This window comes from Diabrotica undecimpunctata, chromosome 7 (genome assembly GCF_040954645.1).
Source record: "Diabrotica undecimpunctata isolate CICGRU chromosome 7, icDiaUnde3, whole genome shotgun sequence".
In the NCBI taxonomy this organism is placed as follows: Eukaryota; Metazoa; Arthropoda; class Insecta; order Coleoptera; family Chrysomelidae; genus Diabrotica; species Diabrotica undecimpunctata.
In genome coordinates this window covers 102,510,300-102,530,631 of record NC_092809.1, presented here as the reverse complement: position 1 = coordinate 102,530,631, position 20,332 = coordinate 102,510,300, and the positions used below count along the sequence as shown (strand labels likewise).

Below are 20,332 nucleotides of genomic sequence, written 5' to 3'. Positions count from 1 at the left end.
AAAATATAGGTATTCTAAAACCAATTTTAAATACTTGTATTTCTTTCAGATCATGTTCTAAATGATATAAATGCACAATATGCAAAGAGAAATACCTCGAAATCAAGCGATAATGGGCATATAGTTTGCCAATAAAATTTAAACACCCAAAAAAACACCCCATAGACTACGTTTTAGCAACAAAATAACAAAAAACACTAGACACATGAATATACAGAGAAGCAAACGCTGATACAGATCAATTTTTGGTAATAACCAAAATGAACCGGCTTAACTGGGCAAAAAGATATCAATCCAAAATAATCATTGATAAATGGGACCTTGATATAATAAGTGACCCCAAAGTAAAAAGAAAGTATGAACGACAGATGAGTGATAATATAAGCTACCTAACGAATAAGTTGATAGGCATATGAGGTTTGTCTTAGTTTTGCATATAGCCACTTAGAATACACCACCAGTAAAACCTTTCGGCACAAACGTAACCTCAATCTTTTGTTCACATAAATCGAGAATCGAGAGTTTCATTGCGATGCAACAAGTCGTGTAGATACAGTGAATTTTTGAAATTAGCAGGTCGGTCGAAAAATGGATCTTAGCCGAGTGGAAAAACCGTTCCTACAAACCGGAAAATAAACGCCAATCCGCTGTGTGGGGGTTTCACAATGAGGAAAAACCAACAAAAGTGATCCGTTCTCGAAGTGTGTCAAAGAAAATGGTCGCAACTTTTGTGTCAGAATCTGGTCATGTGGCAACAATTACTTTAGAAGATCGAAGAACGGTTAATTCTGATTGGTATATAACCGTTAGTTTACCAGAATTTATCGCGAAACTCCGTCAAAGCAACACACAACGGCGAATAATCCTATATCAGGACAATGCAAGTGCTTACACTGCTCAAAAGACAATAAAGTTTTTGGATCTTCAAAACATCTAATAGTTAAACGATACACCGTATAGTCCCAAGCTAAGACCCAACGAGATGAAGAACTCAATGCGTGGGAAGCGATTCCAGTCGCCAGAAGAAGCCATGGATGTCTTTAAAACAGCGATTTTGCAGGTGTGAACTGAAGACTCAATAACTGTTTTACCAATTGGTTTGAACGTACGCAAAAGTGAATCGATCTTGGTGAGAAAAATTTTGAATAGCAATCTTCTTCTTCTTAACATGCCATACACCAAAGTGCGTAGGCGACTATCTCATTACTAGAATTGTGTTCTTGGCGGCGTGACACAGCTCGCCTGTATTGTGTATTCCACAATACAGGCGAGCGTAATGAGCGTTGTGTAATAGCAATAAGTACTTTAAGTTTATATATTTTTTGTCTTTATGGCTATGTGCAAAATTAAAAAGATAGCCCTCGTATATAGTATAAAACTTTGGAGTTTATAGGTACTAAAGCTTATGACTATTTTCTAATAACAACTATTTGAGCTGTTAATGAAGCAGAACAAACTTTGCATTTAGCTTTATAAATATTAGTAGGGTCTCGAGTTAACGATTGCCTGACGTCGTCTTCATTTAACTAAGGCTCTCGCAAATTTTGTGCCGTTTTAGGATCGAGGCGAATTTTATTTTTTTGGTGGAGTATTTTCATCATCTGGTGGTTCACTCATATTTTGATCAATTAAACAAGAGATGTTCTATCAACTATAATTTTATTATCGTTAGTTGAATCTTAATATACGTATTTTCCATAGAGTATCAAATGTTACCGGTACACAAGTAATATAAACACAGTATAGTAGTAAGTATAGTTCACTATTATGGTTCACGTCACTATCGAGGTTTATATACTTTTATGTGGATTGCTGAGTCTAGACCAACAATATCTTGAAGAGGATCAATCACTCCTACAAACCAAATACGACACCGTGAACTCTTTAATTCCAATTTCAGCGACGACGATATTTCATTATTTTTTTGAGATTGAATTATTTTATTAGAAAATGTATGTCTACTTTAACTATAATACTGTTCTGACGCTATTTTTTGTGGCATCTTAATGCAATTACTGTTTTTATTGGGCATAAGCCACAATTTTATGTTTAACAAAAGTTTATTTTTGACGTTTCGATTTCCACTTCGGAAATCGTTCTTAAAATACAAAATATTAATAACATCCAACAAATCTTGTTTTTTGTTACTTGGTGAAAAATTCTTCTAATTTAATTCTATCTGACTCATTCATATTGACAATTCAGACATATATTATACATTTTAAAGTAGATGGCTTTAAAATGATATTGCCGATATTGCTGAGTTGCGTTCTTGGGACGACTTTATTGTAAGATAGTTCATTCGATTACATGAAATCAACTTTAAATTGAGAATACCTGTCAGAAAAATATCATAGCATGTGATTCGTCTTTAAAAAGACAACCACATGCAAGGATGACAGTCAAATTCTCCCGTTAGTGATTCCACAGTAAATCATGATGAAAAAACCTCATAATACTATTCCAACAATTATTTGGTCTTACGTTAAGTTTACTCTCAATAAACACCAAACTGATTTTATATGTATGTTATTTAAAAACGTAAATGAAGTATCCTTGATATGATCTTGACTTACTAATAATGGTATTTTCTTTTTATTGATTTTTTCTTTTAATATGGGTAATAGTATCTCATTGATATCATAAAAGAAACACTTAAAGTACAAAGCAAAATTCGAATTCAAAACGAACTAACAGATACAATTCATGTGAGAACGGGCCTACGACAGGGAGTTGCCCTATCCTGTATTCTATTCAACATCACATTAGAAAAAATAATTAGGGAGTCAAAAGTCAACACCAGAGGAACAATAATAACAAAAAGTGTACAAATATTGGCATTTGCAGATGATGTTGATATCATAGCTAGAAGCGAAAGAGAGATGATGGAGGCATTTGATGCGATAGAGAGAGCGGCACAAAACAGTGGCCTATACATTAATGAAATAAAAACCAAATATATGAAGCCCAGTAAATCGACAGGCCAAAGAAACTTACAGAATCTGACAATAGGAGACTATAACATCGAAAGCGTGAAAAATTTTACATACCTAGGTTCACTAGTTACCGCAGATAGCAATGTCAGTGAAGAAGTTAAGAGAAGAATACATATCGCTAATAAAACATATAATGGACTAATTAAACATCTAAGATTTAACAACATCGCAAGAAAAACCAAATGCAAAATATACAAGACCCTGATAAAACCGGTCCTTGTATATGGATCAGAGACATGGACACTATCGAAAAGCGATGAAAACCTATTAGGCACATTTGAACGAAAAATCCTTAGACACATATATAAGGGGGTAAAGAAAAATGACATATGGCGCAGAAGATATAACTTTGAACTATACACAGCATACAATGAACCCGAGATCATAACATCCATAAAGATCGGACGTCTGCGCTGGATGGGCCATGTTGAACGAATGTTGGAGACTGAAACACCAAAACATATTATGAGGCAAACACCAGTAGGAGGAAGGTCAAAGGGAAGACCCAAACTTAGATACATGGAACAAGTGGAACAAGATCTGAAAACACTTAAGATTACCAACTGGAAAAACAAAGCAAGGAACAGAACAGAATGGCGGAAAATCCTAGAACAAGCCAGGACCCAGAAAGGGTTGTCGAGCTACTGATGATGATGATGATGGGTAATAGTAATAATAATTAATTTTAATAGCTTCAGAACGATATTTCATTATGGATATAAATGGCTGTGGGAAAATCTAACTATCGTTGTTGTTCAAAGTAAATATATAAGAACATAAATGATGATGTCGTTTATATAATCTGATTTGAATGTTCGAACTTGTTTGTGAATTGCTGAAAGGCCTAACGTATTATTGTTCAGTTTTTATCGAGAATTTAATAAATAAACTATTAAATAAAATTATATTTCGTATGTTTTTGTTTTATTTATTTTACGAAATAGCCAAAAATGAACCAAACTAATTATTACATTATTGTTACAGGAGGTTCTTAGAACACTTCAGTCCAATAAAGATGAACCGTTGTCACGTAGTGTTGGTCCATTTCCAAGAACCGATGACAGTTTGTATTGCGAAGGCGTGCAACTTAGGCCACCCAGGGCAGATGGCTTGAGGCAGTCACAAACCATAGGCTGTGATCCCAGAAGGTAAACTTTTTTATATACTATAGGGTGTTTTTTAGAGATGGACTTTGAACTGGAACTTTGAAATGGAATAAGACAAAGATGATTTTTATAAATTAACATAAAATTGACTTTATTCGAAAGATAATCTTTTGGCATTATATTTTATATATGATTTTTGGCATATAACCTGGCTCTGGCGTAGTCTAATCTAAAGGTCCAATTTTCGATCACTTTTTCCAATTTTTGTCACCGTATATCGGCAATAACGCGGCAAATGTTGTCCTCCAAGTGGTCAATCGTTTCATACTTATAGGCGTAGACTAGCACCTTCAAATATCCCCACATAAAATAGTCTAGCAGTGTTAAATCGATCACGATCCGAAACGTGAAACTGTGCGGTTACCAAACGTTTCCTTCAATAAATCAATTGTGACACGAGCTGTGTGACATGTTGCGCCATCTTATTGAAATGACAGCTCCTGCACATCATGGTTGTTCAATTGGGGAATGGAAAAGGCAGTTATAATGGCTCTATAGCGGTCACCATTGACTATAACGTTCTGGCCAGCATCGTTTTTGAAGAAGTACGATCAAATGATTCCACCAGACCATAAAGCACACCGAACAGTCAGTTTTTCTAGATGTAATGGTTTCTCATCAAATCTACTCCTTGCTAGGTGATTATGTACCTTCAATTCTTGCATGAGCTGGATTTTGTAAGCACGCAAAGCAAGATCTTTCCGTAAAATCTTCCATAAAGAGGATGGACACGTATCCAACTGCTGTGCACGATGGCAGATAGACTGATTCGGGTCTTCCTGTATGCTGCACTTTACAGCAGCAATAACTTGTTCTGTACGCACTGTACGACTTGTCTGTGGATGCATATTATCATTTAGAGTAAACGTGGTGCAAAAACGTTCCATGGTTAATCTAATTACTTGCTTTGATGGACTATTATGTTGACCATAAAATGGACGTAGTGCGCGATATGTATTTTGAACAGAACCACAATTTTCAAAATAAATTTGTACAATTTGCAAACGTTGTTCAGACTTCAAGTCTATTCATGCTGAAATGCCAAACTAAACTTAACATAAATCACTTAACAGCTGTCAAAATAGCCGACGGTTACAAAAGTGTTACCAACTTACATTTCTATATGTCTAAAAAACACTCTTTATAAATCTAAAATATTATATATGATGCAAATGTTACAAGCTTAGTTTAATAAAAGTTAACGTTTAAGTAAGTTAAAATACCATCATCATTAAAGATTACAAAACGTAAAGAGAGAAGGGAAACAGAAAAAGATAGTACGAGTATATAAAAATTGAACTAGCCAATTACTCAAGCAACTAACAATAATAATCGGTTAACAATAAAAACCAGGAGCACACAACTTACCAGCGGCACTATTTAAAATAGCCGGAGAAAACCATATAATTTATATAAATTAATTGATACAAAAAAGGCGATTTGCCTGAATGACATAACTACAAGAGGATCGCCCTGCTAAATGCAACTTATAAAATATTCTCTTACTTCCTATGTATAGAATATAATAGGAAAATAGCAAACACATTTCTGGGCAGTAAAGTCAACAATAGATCAAATATTAACACTGAGTCAAGGAGACAACTTCTGGAAACGGCAAAAAAATATAGTATTGCCACATATCTTATCTTTATTGATTTTAAATCAGCTTACTACAGCATAAACGGAATGTCCTTCACAATGTAATGTAAAAGTTAGAATACTAAATTACTTGGTAAACTTAATAAAATTAACTACCGAAAACGTATGGAGCAAAGTTCGGGCAGACTCAGACCTGTCTCGCGCAATCAATGGCGTTAGGCAAGGTAACACATTATCTTGCACTCCATTTAATTTAGCCATAGAAAAGTCCTAAGAACTTCTGGAATTAACCCAACGGCACAATATTTTATGGCATCTAATTCTTTACATTTGATACTACATTTGATACGATGATACTTGTAATAAACACCTAGAAAACAAAATGTATGGGAGTACCAGAATCTTCTTAAAGACAGATGAAGAACTTAATTATAAATGCACGAAACTGCTAGTTAATGCTACTTAAGAACCCTAGAGAGTGAACACCGTTTTAAGTCTCCGGTGAGCAATTAGGTAGCTCGATTAGGCCTCAGAATATTTGATAGTACATTCCGAACATATTACGGAAATAATGACCATCTACAAAGCATAAAAACCCCTATAGAGAAAGTAGTGGAAGACAATAACCCTCTAGTGCTAATATTTATCGATTTTCACAAAGCCTTTGACACACTTGAACTAAACAAAATATTACAGACGCTTAAAGAATGCAGGCTAGATAGATATACAAAATTATTATACAATACCAGTACCTACAACAACCACATGCCACCTGGAACATGCTTTTAAGAATTTGGATTGGATGACAAATGGAATAAAAATAGATGGAGAATATCTAAACAATTTAGTTTCACGGACGATATAGTAATAATAGCTGAAGATCTAAGAATAGCAAGAGATATTGTACAGGAATTCGTTGTGGCTACAGAAAATGTAGGTTTAAATATAAACATCTCTAAAACAAAAATAATGACAAATTTGGTACCCAACTAGAATGTCAGTAGGTATTGGTGGGCAAGAAGTAGAACTCGTAGATAAATATAAATACCTAGGACATAAAATTATGATTAGCAGGGATAATCAAAACCCATGCCTGTGAGAGCGTCTGAGAGCCTGAAGAGTAAAATATTTGATCAGTGCGTCCTCCCCCAAGCACTTAACTTAACAAAAGCCTCGGCTGCCATACTGAGAGGTACATAGAGAAGAATGGAGCGATACCTGTTAGGAATAACTCTGCAAGACAAAATAAAAAACGAAGAGATCAGGAAAAGAACCAAGGTGTCTGACGTCATCGAAAGAATAGCCAGATTAAAATGTAGATGGACAGGACACATAGCTAGAATGACAGATAGGGCTATGGGCTGGCGATTTCAGAAGGCTGAACAAACATTCAAGTACAAAAAGAAAATAGACTGGCAGGATGTCTTAATAACATTATATGGCGAAACAGACGCAAATTATGAATGTTCTTTTGCAAAACACTTTTTTAAAAAGCGCAAAAACTCAAAATAAACTTTTATTTATACTAGCAAAAAGTTTAGTTACAATTCAAAATATATTATTCAGACTTAAAATACAAATATACTGTCAGACTGAAAAAAGGTGGTTTTACAATGCGTTATTTATAATAAATACACTTGCTGAATTTGTTGTTCTACTAAGTCACAATTGATGTTGCAAGGTTCCAGAAAGTTCGGTGCTGATAGGCGGTAACTTCTTATTGAATTCGCGTGGTCGAATATACTGGATTCTAGCGGTCATTGTACTATAACTCGCATTAACACTGAGAAGAAGTCATGAATTTATAAAGCCAGTGTAAGACCAATAATGACATATGCCTCAGAAAAAAGACCCAATACAGCCACAACACAAAGGCTGCTGGAAAAGAGATCGAAAGAGAAGAGAAGACATTAGAAGAAAATGTAACGTACAGTGTATAAATGAATGGACACAAAATAGAAAAAAAGAATGGAATAACCACATAAGCAGAATGGGGGAGACCCGTGTCGTCAAAATAGCAAGAGATAAGTCACCAATCGGCAGAAGAAGTATTGGAAGACCGTGCTAAAGATGGAATGACAACCTTCCATAGAGGTATTAATCCGCCAATGAACAAGTAGAATGGCTTATAAAGAGGAAGAAGAAGAAGAAAAAGAAATAAAAACTCGACGAGAGCGGTGCAAGATAGGCGGGTTTGGAAACACAAGGAAGTCGCGTATGTTCAGCAGTGGACTTTGAAGACTGGATGATGACTATGATGATGAATATCAATCAGTTTAGTTTACGAAGTTGTGGTTTGACTTCCAATCAATACACATCTATAGTATTTTTCATATAAAAATGCGTGCACGTCACTTATATTTAAAATTTCCAGAACGTCAACCTTAGAGTTCAAATTTTCCTAACACAGCTAATAATACGAAATCCATACGGAACTGTTCGATCTTTCATAGGCGTCAACATGGTATAATAATCAGAAAAATGTAATCATCATTGTATTGAGAATTTTAGAATTATATTGATTAAATAACCAAAAACATTTGTTATTATTACTAATATAAATTTTATGAAATAAGTCTTTAAGTACAATATTCCACAAAATAATAATTTTAATTAAATATATTAGACAATTGTACGCAACTGATATGGGAATACTTCAAATTTTTTGACAGTTCAGCGTGCGGTAAAATTGTTTAAAGTGTTGCCGCTTTTTTAGAGTAAGACTTTTGTTTATGTTTTGATTTCTTACACAATTTGATCATAATATATTATATATTAATAGATTGTATTTATAAATACATATTAAATTTAGATTAATAGCTTTAAAAACTCATTATTGTTGTGTATTGTGATTGTGCTATGCCAAAACAACTAAATAGTCTGTAGAAAGCTAATAAGCTTTCATATAAGATAGATTGTTTTGAACAAAAAATAATGGCGGGACGTTTTTATTATTAATGCTCTAAAAGTGGTAAGTTTCAAATTTAGAATATATAATTTTGTATTAAAATGTTTTCTTATGTATTTTAGTATGTTGCAGTAATCTTAAAACTAAGTGTATTTACTGTTAATATAATAGTTTGACAAATAGTTGACATTTTAAAAATTCCTCACTTACTAACTATTCTGATGTTTTGGCAACGCTGTGGGGTTCTGACGTCATAAATCTTGAATGACGTGCTCGCATTATTATATGAAAAATACTATACTTGTCCATCGTTATGATTTTCTTTTAATGCCCTAAAATCCCCGATAAATATCTAATCTCATGCTAAAATTTGGTATCCCAAGTGGCAGAAAATTTGCTACCCAACTTTGCAGGAAAATTTGCAGGAAATTATAATATGGATAAATAAAAATTTTTGTGTATTTTAGTGGTTAATTAACGACAAAATTCACCGGTACAGCACAGTGACCTATTTTTGTTCACGCCATTTCTGTCACAAAAGGTTCACGTAAAAAATGCTCCGGTTAATCGGATTCTTTTGGCTGGTGTATTTTTGTAACAACAATTTTCTGCTACGTATTTCGATTTGATGAAAATATACTTATATTCCGACACTTCTGCTTCAGTAATTAATTACTGAAAAGATCCTTTGCTAAAAAGAACAAATTGTTCATGTTCCAAGGTGGAATTTCGCTTAATTTTTCTTATTCCGAGCTAGAAAGCACAGACTTGGATTCTGTGTTGATAATAAGAAGTCATGTTGTTTAAAGCATTTTCAAGTTTGTTTTGTAATTCCTCAAGTCTTTTTGAACAGACGCATATTGCAAGATTATCCTTATTATGGTCCATCTAGGGTCAAGTCATAGAAAAATCATAGACTTTGGTAAATATATCGTGGAAATGTACTGTCGAATCTACAAAGGCCCTATTATGTTGTGGTCTTTAACTGTGAGAACTTGTGCTACAGGTCATGCCTAAATCTTCGTTGTTATGGGTGAGGTATTGGTCTCTTCCCTGGCTTAAGCAACGCTATTACTTTTGGTTTTTTTCAGGATTTTGCAGATTTTACAGCAATTATATAGTTGTAAAATTCAGTTTTTAAAATAAAATAAAATCCAGATGTTGTATCTCAGAATGTAACAGGGTTGCAAATATTCCCTGGATTGAAATGGTCTGTCTTCTAAATAGATGTTTACACAAATCGATCTACGATGCCTTTTTGGTAGCCATACACCACTCAAGTGCATCAGTCTTGAAGATCGATAATTTAAACACTTATGTTCAAGATGTATCCCCTTTTCCAGACTTTACTCTTGAAGGATTTCGGAAGTTTGGGTTATGAATTAATGCTTCTGCCTAGTCCTCTCCAACATCTCAAGTTGCATGAAATTCTGCGTCTTATAGTATACTGAGGCTGTTAAAATCTATCAAAACAAGCTGGTTGGATTGTGCAAATGAAGAATTAGTGATCGCATTCAATAAAAATCATGTTTAAAACCCATTAATGTAAGGCCGATGAGAAACACACACTACACTCCTTCATTATTTGTTGTTAAGTGTAATTGGTACAACAATTAGTCAGTAGATTGCATTTGTTTAAATTGTTTGCTATTATTTGAGATTTGAAGTCATCGCAATAATTTACATAATTTTTTGTTAATAAAAAATAAATAATTATTGTTAGTTCATACTGACAATGCTACTATATAGATGTATAAATAATAATTTTATGTCTCATTTCAAAAGAAGAGATTACCTCGATGAATCATAGAATCAATTTGTTATTCTGTAACAATCCTTTATTAATGGGGTGCCTTAGTAGAAACGAGCGAAACCTAAATATTTTTGAAGAATACACCAATAGTAAACTGGGTAACATATTTCTTTGTTTTTCTGGTTTATTGTATATGTATATACTGTATATTGTACTGTATATTGTATATGTATATTGTATATGTGACAGAAAAGTCCCAATGAAACTTAATGGTAATTTCTATAAAACTACCGTATCTATGATGTATGGTATCAAATGTCTGGCAGTGGAAAAAAATAACGAATGACCTTTGAAGAAATGAGAATGCTGACATCGATAAATGAAGTGACTAAAATGATAAAATTAAAATTCAATTTATTAGGGCAATTATAGGTGTGGCATCAATTGATTGATGCTTCTTCCACTGAAGAAGCTGTGGCAATCAATGGAAAGCACGAATATTAGTATAGAATTAATAAAAGCCGTCAAAGTGCTATACAACCAACCAATAACAAAGATAAAAGCAGGGACACAAATAACAACAGGATTTATAACATCAAAAGGATTAAAGCAAGGATGTTGCTTGTCTCCCACTTTATTTAAAATATACCTCGAAAGTGCTTTAAAAAGATGGAAACAAAAATGCAGGACAATGGGGATACCGCTCACCAATACTATGGTATATACGCTTAACTTTGCAGACGATCAAGTAATAATGGCTCAAGATTATGACGATTTAAACTATATGGCACGAAAATTAATTGCAGAGTATGATATATGGGATCTAGAAGTAAATAAAAAGAAAACTGAATACCTGTGCATTGGAGCAGAACAAAAAGATCTCATATTAGACGATAACACTACGATAAAGCACTGCTGTGACTACAAATACCTAGGTATCACTATTTCACAAGATGGAACATTAGACAAAGCCATAAGAGAGAGAAATACGTCAGGGAGAAAAGCCATCACAATGTTAAACACCATTTTATGGGACCAATCCATCAGCAAAGAAAATAAAAAGAGGATATATGAGACTATAGTAAAAAGTATCACTTTATACAGCTGTGAGGTATGGTCACTGAAAGAAAGAACACTGTCAACGCTGAAAGCAACGGAAATGGATTTTTGGAGAAGAGCCGCAGGAAGATCTAGAAGAGAAAGGATTACCAACGAACACATTAGAGAAATAATGGGAATCAAACGAACAATCACAGATGATCTAACAACAAAACAACTTATCTGGTTCGGACACATACAAAGAATGGACGAACAACGAATGCCAAAAGAAATACTAAAGTGGCAACCAGAAGGAAAGAGAAAACGAGGTAGACCGAGAAAAAGTTGGAGCGAAGGAATAAATAAAGAACTGAGAGAGAGGGCCATAGAAGAAGATCTATGGAACAACCGGTCTAAGTGGCGATTGGAAGTCGGAAAACGGCGGAGAACGTTATAAACCGACAAGTAGTAGTATCAATTGATGCAAAAAGGAGACTGCTACTCTTAAAGGGGCAGTTAACTTTAACTAGGAACTCTTCTTCTTCTTCTAGGTTAGGAATCGTCATCGAAATTTGCAGAGCTAGTCGATGACACCAAGCTCATGTCGAAGGTAGAGTTAGAAATAATGTGTCTATAAATTTCAACTACATTTGTAACATTTGGACATTTGTAACAAAACCACTTTATATTTATTGTGTAATATCGAAAAATCTATAGCAGTTTTATTTTGCAATAATTTATTTAACCCTTAATTATTTTTTCAGGTTTCAAAATTTTGATATTAAAGGCTGTGTGAAGATACAGTTTTCTGATGGCAAAGAAGTAAAATTGAAGAAAAATGAATACATTCAGTTTGCCAAAAATTCGATTAGCAAATGCGATAACACGCGTTGTGAGGTAAATATATTTAACTAACTCAAGCTAAATTGTTTATTGTTTTTCTCAATAATTTTGTGTAAATAAATAGAATACATATTTTAACAAATTGTTACTATATTTATATGACATGTTTAGGAACATGTTTTGGGTCATTATGTTAAACAGAGATTCATTTGTGTTACCTGGTATTATCATGATTCCTTCAAGAGCTAAATTTTTCTTGATACTCTTGCCTTAAATCGATTGTTATTTCTAGATGTGTTGAGATTTCTCCTCCTATTTTATCCCTGCTACTGCTTGCTGATTCAAGAGTCATTTTGACCAGCCATACATATTCTGCGAAACGTCAACTTCTTTCAGTTCTATAGTTCTATACAAGTATTCTCTATTTACACAATCGTATGCTCTTTTGAAGCTTACGTAGAGCTGGTACTCATCATTATAATGAAATATATAAAATAAAATATAATGATAATTAGATTTATGCAGACATTACACTTAGACAAATATGCAAAAAAAGTGAAAAATATGCAATAAATAAAAATTTTTTTTAGAAAATATACATATTGTCAGTCGATCGGATAGCCAAGCGGGCTGGGCGGCTGGCTTCTCCTTCGCTTCAATGCGAGAGATGTCAGTTCAATCCCCAGCTCGGTGTACAGAAAACAAAAAGGCTAACGCAGCGGTTTAAAATTCTAAATGAATCTGCGGCTTAGTCTAGAATATGCTGGTATCTGATCGGCCTATGGTGGAGCAGTACGGCAAGAGATAAGGGCTTGCGGCTCGGTGATACTCCTCCATAGATCCCTACCGGAAGGGCGTGTGCCGCCTAAATACCGGGTATATATATATATATATATATATATATATATATATATATATATATATATATATATATATTGTCAATGGAAACATACATTTAATAATGATATATTAACTAATGTTTATTTTAATAATGGGAAAACAATATAAATAAATTTAAAAACTAAGTAGGTAATCTTCTTCTCTTCTTCTACGGCACTACAGCCCAAATTGAGCCACGGACTCCTTTAGTTTTTGCCTCCGCCCTTGTGTTACGATTAATGTGAGTCATATCGGGTCGTCGCTTATACCTGCTATTGGAATTTTCGAGATGAGGATCGAATAATATCGTTCCGTCCCGACCGAAGGTTAAAGAAGCCGGTGGAAATTTCTAGATAAACAATCAGGTATAAAACGGACGATTTGATATTTAAAAGGACAGTTGAAAACAAGTGTCGATTAATAAACTGTTTGCGCGGCTATTTAAATTGTAACCGGTGTGAATGTTTTAAATAAATTATATAAGTGTAAATAAATTAATTTTTAAGTGTTGTCTATGTAGATTAAATAAATAAATGTATGTAAATAAACTCATGAAGTGTTGTAACGTGTAGAACATTTTATAATAAATAAAGTCAGTCAATAAATTAAATTTATAAACACAGTTCACTTGCTTGTCTGTGGCTGATCTTCTCCATACACGGACTCCTAAAAGGGCTTGTGCGTCGCTGTTTACTGTGTCTTCCCAACGCTTGCCTTTCCAACTGGTCTCTTTTCCTGCATTCTAGCATTCAGTGCTCTTTTTGGTAGCCTATCGTCTCCCATTCTTATCACATGTCCGGCCCATTGCAATCTTTGTATTCTGATGAGATCTGACAGTGGTGCTTCCTTATAGTTGATAAAGCTCATTGTTGTATCGACTTCTGAAGATTCCGTTTTCCCTCACAGGTCCTAGTATTCTCCTCAGTACTTTCCTTTCGAATGTATCGAGTTTGCTTTGGGATGTTTCTTTCAGGACCCATGCTTCAATGCCATAGCATGCTATTGGTCGAATTAAGGTTTTATAGATTCTCATCTTTGTATTTCGGTGGACATTTTTATACCAAATATATGAGAGGGCAAAATAAGCTCTGTTTGCCTGCGTTACTCCATTCCGTATTTCTCCATTTTCTGATCCGTCGGCATATATTTCTACTCCCAGGTATGTAAACTTTCAACCGTTTCAATGTCGTCTTCATTTATAATGTTTTGTGGGACTATATTTCTTCTCGTCTGTATCATTATTTTTGTTTTTTCTGTGTTAATTTCCAGACCTAGCATTTTGTTTGCATTTTTAATTCTGCGTATGTTTCCTGTGCTCCTGTTGATGTTCTACTCATAATATTAATATCATTGGCATAAGCAGCCAGTTGAACCTTTCGGTTGGTCAGTAGGTTTCATCGTCCAGTTTGCATTTGCCTTACCGCATACTCCAGTGCCAGGTTAAACAACTGCTTTAGTCCCTGCAAAATTTTTAAAAAGTCTGTCCGGTGGTTTTGTATTCGTACACATGCCTGAGTTTCATCCATTGTGGCTTTAATGAGTCTAATTAGCTTATGTGGTATTGTCAATTAAGCTAATATATTCTAGAGTTTATTCCTTTTGACTGAGTCGTATACCTGTTTGAAGTCTACAAACACGTTGTGAACATCAATGTCATGTTCCCATGATTTACTCAAGATCTGTTTGACTGTAACTATTTGATCCAGTGTCGATCTTCCCCGTCGGAAGCCCATCTGATACTCTCCAATAATATTTTCTACTAGGGGTTGGAGCTGCTGGTTTATAATATACGTGAGGAGTTTATATGCTGTACATAGTAGAGAAAGTCTCCTTTTTTATAGATCGTGCATACTATACTTTTCTTCCAGTCTTCGGGTATTTTCTCTTCTTGCCATATGTTTTTGATGAGCGCGTGGATGTGACTTGCTAGGTGGTCGCCACCTATCTTATACAATTCTTCTGGTATTTCGCCCACTCCCGGGGCTTTATTGTTTTTCTGGGCATTAATAGCTTCGAGAACTTCTTCTGTGGTTGGAGCTTCTACTCCATTCTCACTTCATTCTCTTCTACGTAGTTCGTACCCATCTCATCTTCCATGTCTACTTGTGTACCAACTAGGGTCTGAAAATAATGCTTTCAGGTTTTTGTGACTTTCTGTTGGTCACTGCTTATTTGCCCACTTTCATCTTTACATAGACTTGTTTGGGGTTTATACCCACTTTTTATCTTTTTTAGGTATTCGTAAGCCCCTCTAATTACGTTGTTTTTGAAATTTTCATTTTCCATTTTTTCTATTTGCCCATTTTCATAGGCTCTTTTTTTTATTTCTACATATCCTGTCTGCTTTCCGTCTTGCGATTTCAAATGATGTTCGTCTTTTCTGTGTTCTTCTTGTTATATACATTTTGTGTGTTTCATTTCTTTCCTTTATTGCTTGTCTGCACTCGTCATCGAACCATGCTCCTCTTCTCGCCTTTTTCTTGTTTCCCAGGGTGGACGCTGCCGCTGTCAGTACTGCTGTTTTGATATTATTCCATTTGGCCTCAATTGCAGTTCTAGCGTCCTTAACTCATTTACGACTTCTTCTTCGAACTTCTCTTTACACTCCTGACTCTTCAGTTTTTCCAGGTCCAGTTTGTTTGTTCTTTGTTGTCTTCCGTTTCTTTCTTTGTTAACTCTGCATCTAAATTTGGTTTGGAGTAAAAGATGGTCTGATCCTCGTCGAGTTTTTGATAAATTTTGCCACCAGTAAAAACATGGTTATAAGTTCCACATACTTCACACATAAATACATACACAAAATGACATGGATTTCACCAGATGGAACCACAACCAATCAAATCGACCATGTGTTGATAGACAAAAGGGCAGCCAGTAGTATCTCAGATGTGAGAACACGACGAGTAAGTAGGTAATCGTAATGTACTAATTAATTGTAATGGAAGTAGTAAAAAAGTGAAACACTATTTCTTAGAATTATAGAAACCATAATTGACCAAATGTTTTTCAAAATTTTTCAATAAAATTGAATAACAGTTATTTGAAGCAAACTAAAATTTGATTTAATAAATGAAAGTTGCTGCTGAAGAACGTTGTTTTTAAAAATTTGTTTAGCATCTAGCAGAGATTGGGAACGTTCATCCCATCATATATTTTTTAAATCTCCGAAATAGTCTAAATAAAATAAGCGTTAGAACGGGAAAGTGGGATATTTGGAAGCATTTATTTATAAAGTTGAATTCTTATAAGAGATTTGAGAAATACTTTTTTATGCTTCATATCAGGGAGTTTACATAAAAGAACTTTTTTCTAATTTCTTCCGCAACTCTGTTTATTCCATGTGCTAAACAAGTAACGTGTATTGTGCAGCATTGGATAAAAAAGCAATAATTCATGGCTAGGAACAGCAGATATTGTTGCAGACTTAAATTATATTTTAGTAAGATCTTATCGCACCAATCATTAAATGAGCGATATATCTTCCTGACCAATCAGTGGTTTCGTCAACACACACGTAGAAATAATTGTCATTAATATTAGTTTTTATATTATCTATTACTGACGAGTACCAATTAACATGGTTTCTCTTTATACTCCTTTCACTTGGAATATTCAATATGGAATATTTTTTTTAAAAAAGAAGTTGAGTTTTCGTTGGATAATTTTGAAAGCGGTATATTTGAAGAGATTAATACACGGCACAAGTCTTCTTTAAAAGTATCTTGTTCGTTTCCGTCTCTCGAACTTGATCGAAATTACTTAGAAACCGAAGCTTGATATTTTCTCCAGATTTAGTTTTGTCTTTTTTGGCTCATTGTGACGCAGTTCTGACATGTTGATCTATCTGAAATTTCTTTTCGCATGCGACCTGTAATACATTTTTTTTTTAATATAAATAACTACAGTTAGAACCAATTTCTTTATAATCTTAAATTAAAGGCATCAATAGAAGAAATTCCATTCAAGTAACTGCACGATTATTGCATGGCAGTCACTGATATTTCAGCAATAGTTAAAATATTTATTTTATAATAAAATATACATAAATAGGTATTGGTAGATATTATAATATATTATTCCCGTTTTATTAACGTTAATTTATGCATATGCATTTATCATATCATTAAAATGTTTTAAATAACATATTATATTATAGAAAAGTATGAAAACTTACAATTTTGTCACAAATTGAACAATAAACTTTGTCTGTATTCATAGTCATTCTCTTTGTAAGGTCTAATCCAAGTAGCGACACTAGTTATTTTCGGTATTTTAAAAGCAAAATAGTTAACAAATTAAACAAGCTCGACTGACGATGCTTAACTTTACACTTTCACTTTTGAGAACAAAATGATTTGCACAAGGACAATCGTATTCATACCCCAAGCAATAAACTTTTGAAACACCATTTTATTACGGGATTATAATCGGATACCTGCTACAACAATACCAAGAATATTAGGTAGTATCTACAAGTACTATAGGTAATATTGAATACTAAAATATTGAAATAAAATTTTTTTGTATAAATATGCAAAGTCCCCAGATATTTGCATAAAATATGCAATATATGCATTTTGTATATTTGCCTAAGTCTAATAATAATCAAAATGAAGTAAATAAACATAAATACAAGATAATAATGAAAATATAAATTATGAATAAATTTTATATTATGTTTAACAAATTTTGAAAATTACTAAATCATTAAACAAAATTAACGCACATATAGTAATAACGCACTTTAAGAAGTATTCACTTCTGTCGGCTCTCCCCAAGTGCCATTCGCCGTGTTTTCGTTTTGTTTTTTATTTGAAAAGTTATTTCAATATTTTATTCAAGTTTATTTTTTTAGGTGCTGAAACCTGGCGTTGTTTTAAAGGGAATCAAACTTATTAACAAAAAAGAAGTCGAGCTAAGAGATACAAACAATCAAACATGTTTACTCCTGTTTGATTCTTCAAAAGATGCAAAACTCTTTTTAGAAAGCGAAAAAGTAAGCTACTTTATCGACACTGAAAAGTCAACTATAACAAAAACGCTCCTTAAGCTATTAGGTAAACGGTCTAGTCGAGAAGTACTAGAAAAGAAAGGAATATACCAAAATGAACCCATATTTGGTAACACTCTTAGAAACATTTATTCTACCGAACACGGAGTACCTAAATTTATTCTGAAAACAATGGAGTTGATAGAAAGGCCAGACAACATTACGAGCTTGGGCTTGTATCGGACTTCGGGAAATTTAGCAACTATTCAAAAAATTCGCCTCGAAGTGGATAAAGGCAACTTGGATATTTTAGAACACTATACAAAAGATCCAGATGTGTTAACTGGAAGTCTGAAACTATTCTTTAGAGAATTGAAGGAACCGTTGCTCTCCTGTAAAACATGTGACAATCTACTGGGATTTATAAGTAAGTTTTTAAACATGGTTTTTCTTTAATTCTTATCAAAATCTATACAGATATATCAAAATACAATACAGTTATCCTCTTATTGGAGTTTAATAGAAACCATACACTATCACTACTCCAACGATCTAGTTAACTAGCCTGGATTTCCTCTTGAAAATATGGCTAAGTATCAAGATTTTTTAAGTATTTGAATTTGTTTTAATCATGCATTAAATGGTAATCGTATAATCAGTATAAAGACCCACTTTTAATGAGAGCAATTAATTTGTTTCAATTAACAGTTATGTCGTCTGAGTATCTTTAAGACGATATCCAAGGTTTACCCAGACTCGTTAGTTGATGTGTTACTAGGCTGTACCAGGATATATAATACTCAGCTCGGAAAAGATTCTGGTAATTGTTCAATGTTCATCTGTATTACTGTTATATTGAGCACTCGCGTCCTCTATTACTTAGTTTTCCCTAATCCTCCTTTTCAATGTCTCCACGATGTGCTGTGTACTTAATTCTTGTTTATAATACTTTCGAAACTATTCACAATAAAAGGTAAAGGATCCGAAGGATTTTGTTCCCATAGCGTTTATACTTTTAAGAGAGTTTTGGTGAATTTTATAACGATTCAAAAAACTTATGAAGTTTTAATTCACGTATTTCAAATTCCATTCTGTGTAAGTGTTTAATTCTACGTTTTCCATTTATATATTCGAACGTTAGTTTATCATAATCAGCGAAAACACTTAGTGTCACTTAGAAGAGAATAAACAAAGTTTAAATGTTTATTTTATCAGCTCAAATTGCCTTGGATAATCGTTTCTCTGTATACCTTATAAGTTCCTTTTTAACGTTTTAAGAATTGCGATTTAGAATTTCAAACGCAAAAAGGTATTTGTTTTCAAGGAATCGTGAGAAAGAATTTTTCTTCCGAGAGTCACTTTCCAAACGGAAATTTACACTGGTTAGAGATACACGCCGCTTAAAGTTTATATGAGGTATCAGAGACACATATTTTTATAATGTTTGTTTAACATATCCGTCAAGCTCTAAGTTCTACTCAAATTGGTTGTGAATATTTAAGAATACTAATTATTAAGGTAAATACACTCTTTCTTATCTCGGACGATTAGGAGATTATATATTTAACTCGACGCCTCCCAAATGATAATGTGGAACCCACTAATAACCTCTAACTTTTGAGGAGGGCGTGATAAAAATTACAGAAAGTATATACTTTCGCAATCATAACATTCATGAAGCTAAAATCGTTCTCGATACGAAGCCCCAATTCAACCAGGTCCTCTAGTATGATTTTCTGGGCTAAGCTAATCTCACCCACTCGTCTTTCTATCATCCAATTCTCGCAATAACTTAATAACTCCCTTGGCAATGTACGTATAAACCAGTCCCTTCGTTGCTAATCCGTCATCTACGAACAGAAACAACTATACCTAGTAGACATAAAAGTTTCAAGAAATATAGAATATCCACGAAACCTAATTCTTTAGTATGATTAATCTGAACCTTAAAATTAACTAATAAAGCAGGCACTTTAATTTACTGGATCGTACTGATATTTTAATTATTATGCATACACAAGTTTTTCATGGCGATAACTTCAGCAGAATTTCGATCACTTATTCTCATAATGTTGTTTTTCAGGGTCTCGATATTTTTTATATTATTCTATTATTCATAGGCTGCGCATTTTTGCAACTTCATTTACTGTCTATACGATT

At 33.6% G+C, this 20,332-nt stretch overlaps 1 protein-coding gene across 2 annotated transcripts in view; it reads left to right on the top strand.

Annotated features, from left to right (window-relative positions):
* The window catches only part of LOC140445667 (uncharacterized), a 227,256-nt gene that overhangs the window by 180,443 nt on the left and 26,481 nt on the right, over window positions 1–20,332 (top strand). For both annotated transcript variants that reach the window (XM_072537905.1, XM_072537906.1), the window contains exons 3-5: window positions 3,981–4,144; window positions 12,225–12,357; window positions 18,038–18,599. In XM_072537905.1, the coding sequence (XP_072394006.1) occupies window positions 3,981–4,144; window positions 12,225–12,357; window positions 18,038–18,599 (859 nt within the window). The remainder of the gene's footprint in view (window positions 1–3,980; window positions 4,145–12,224; window positions 12,358–18,037; window positions 18,600–20,332) is intronic.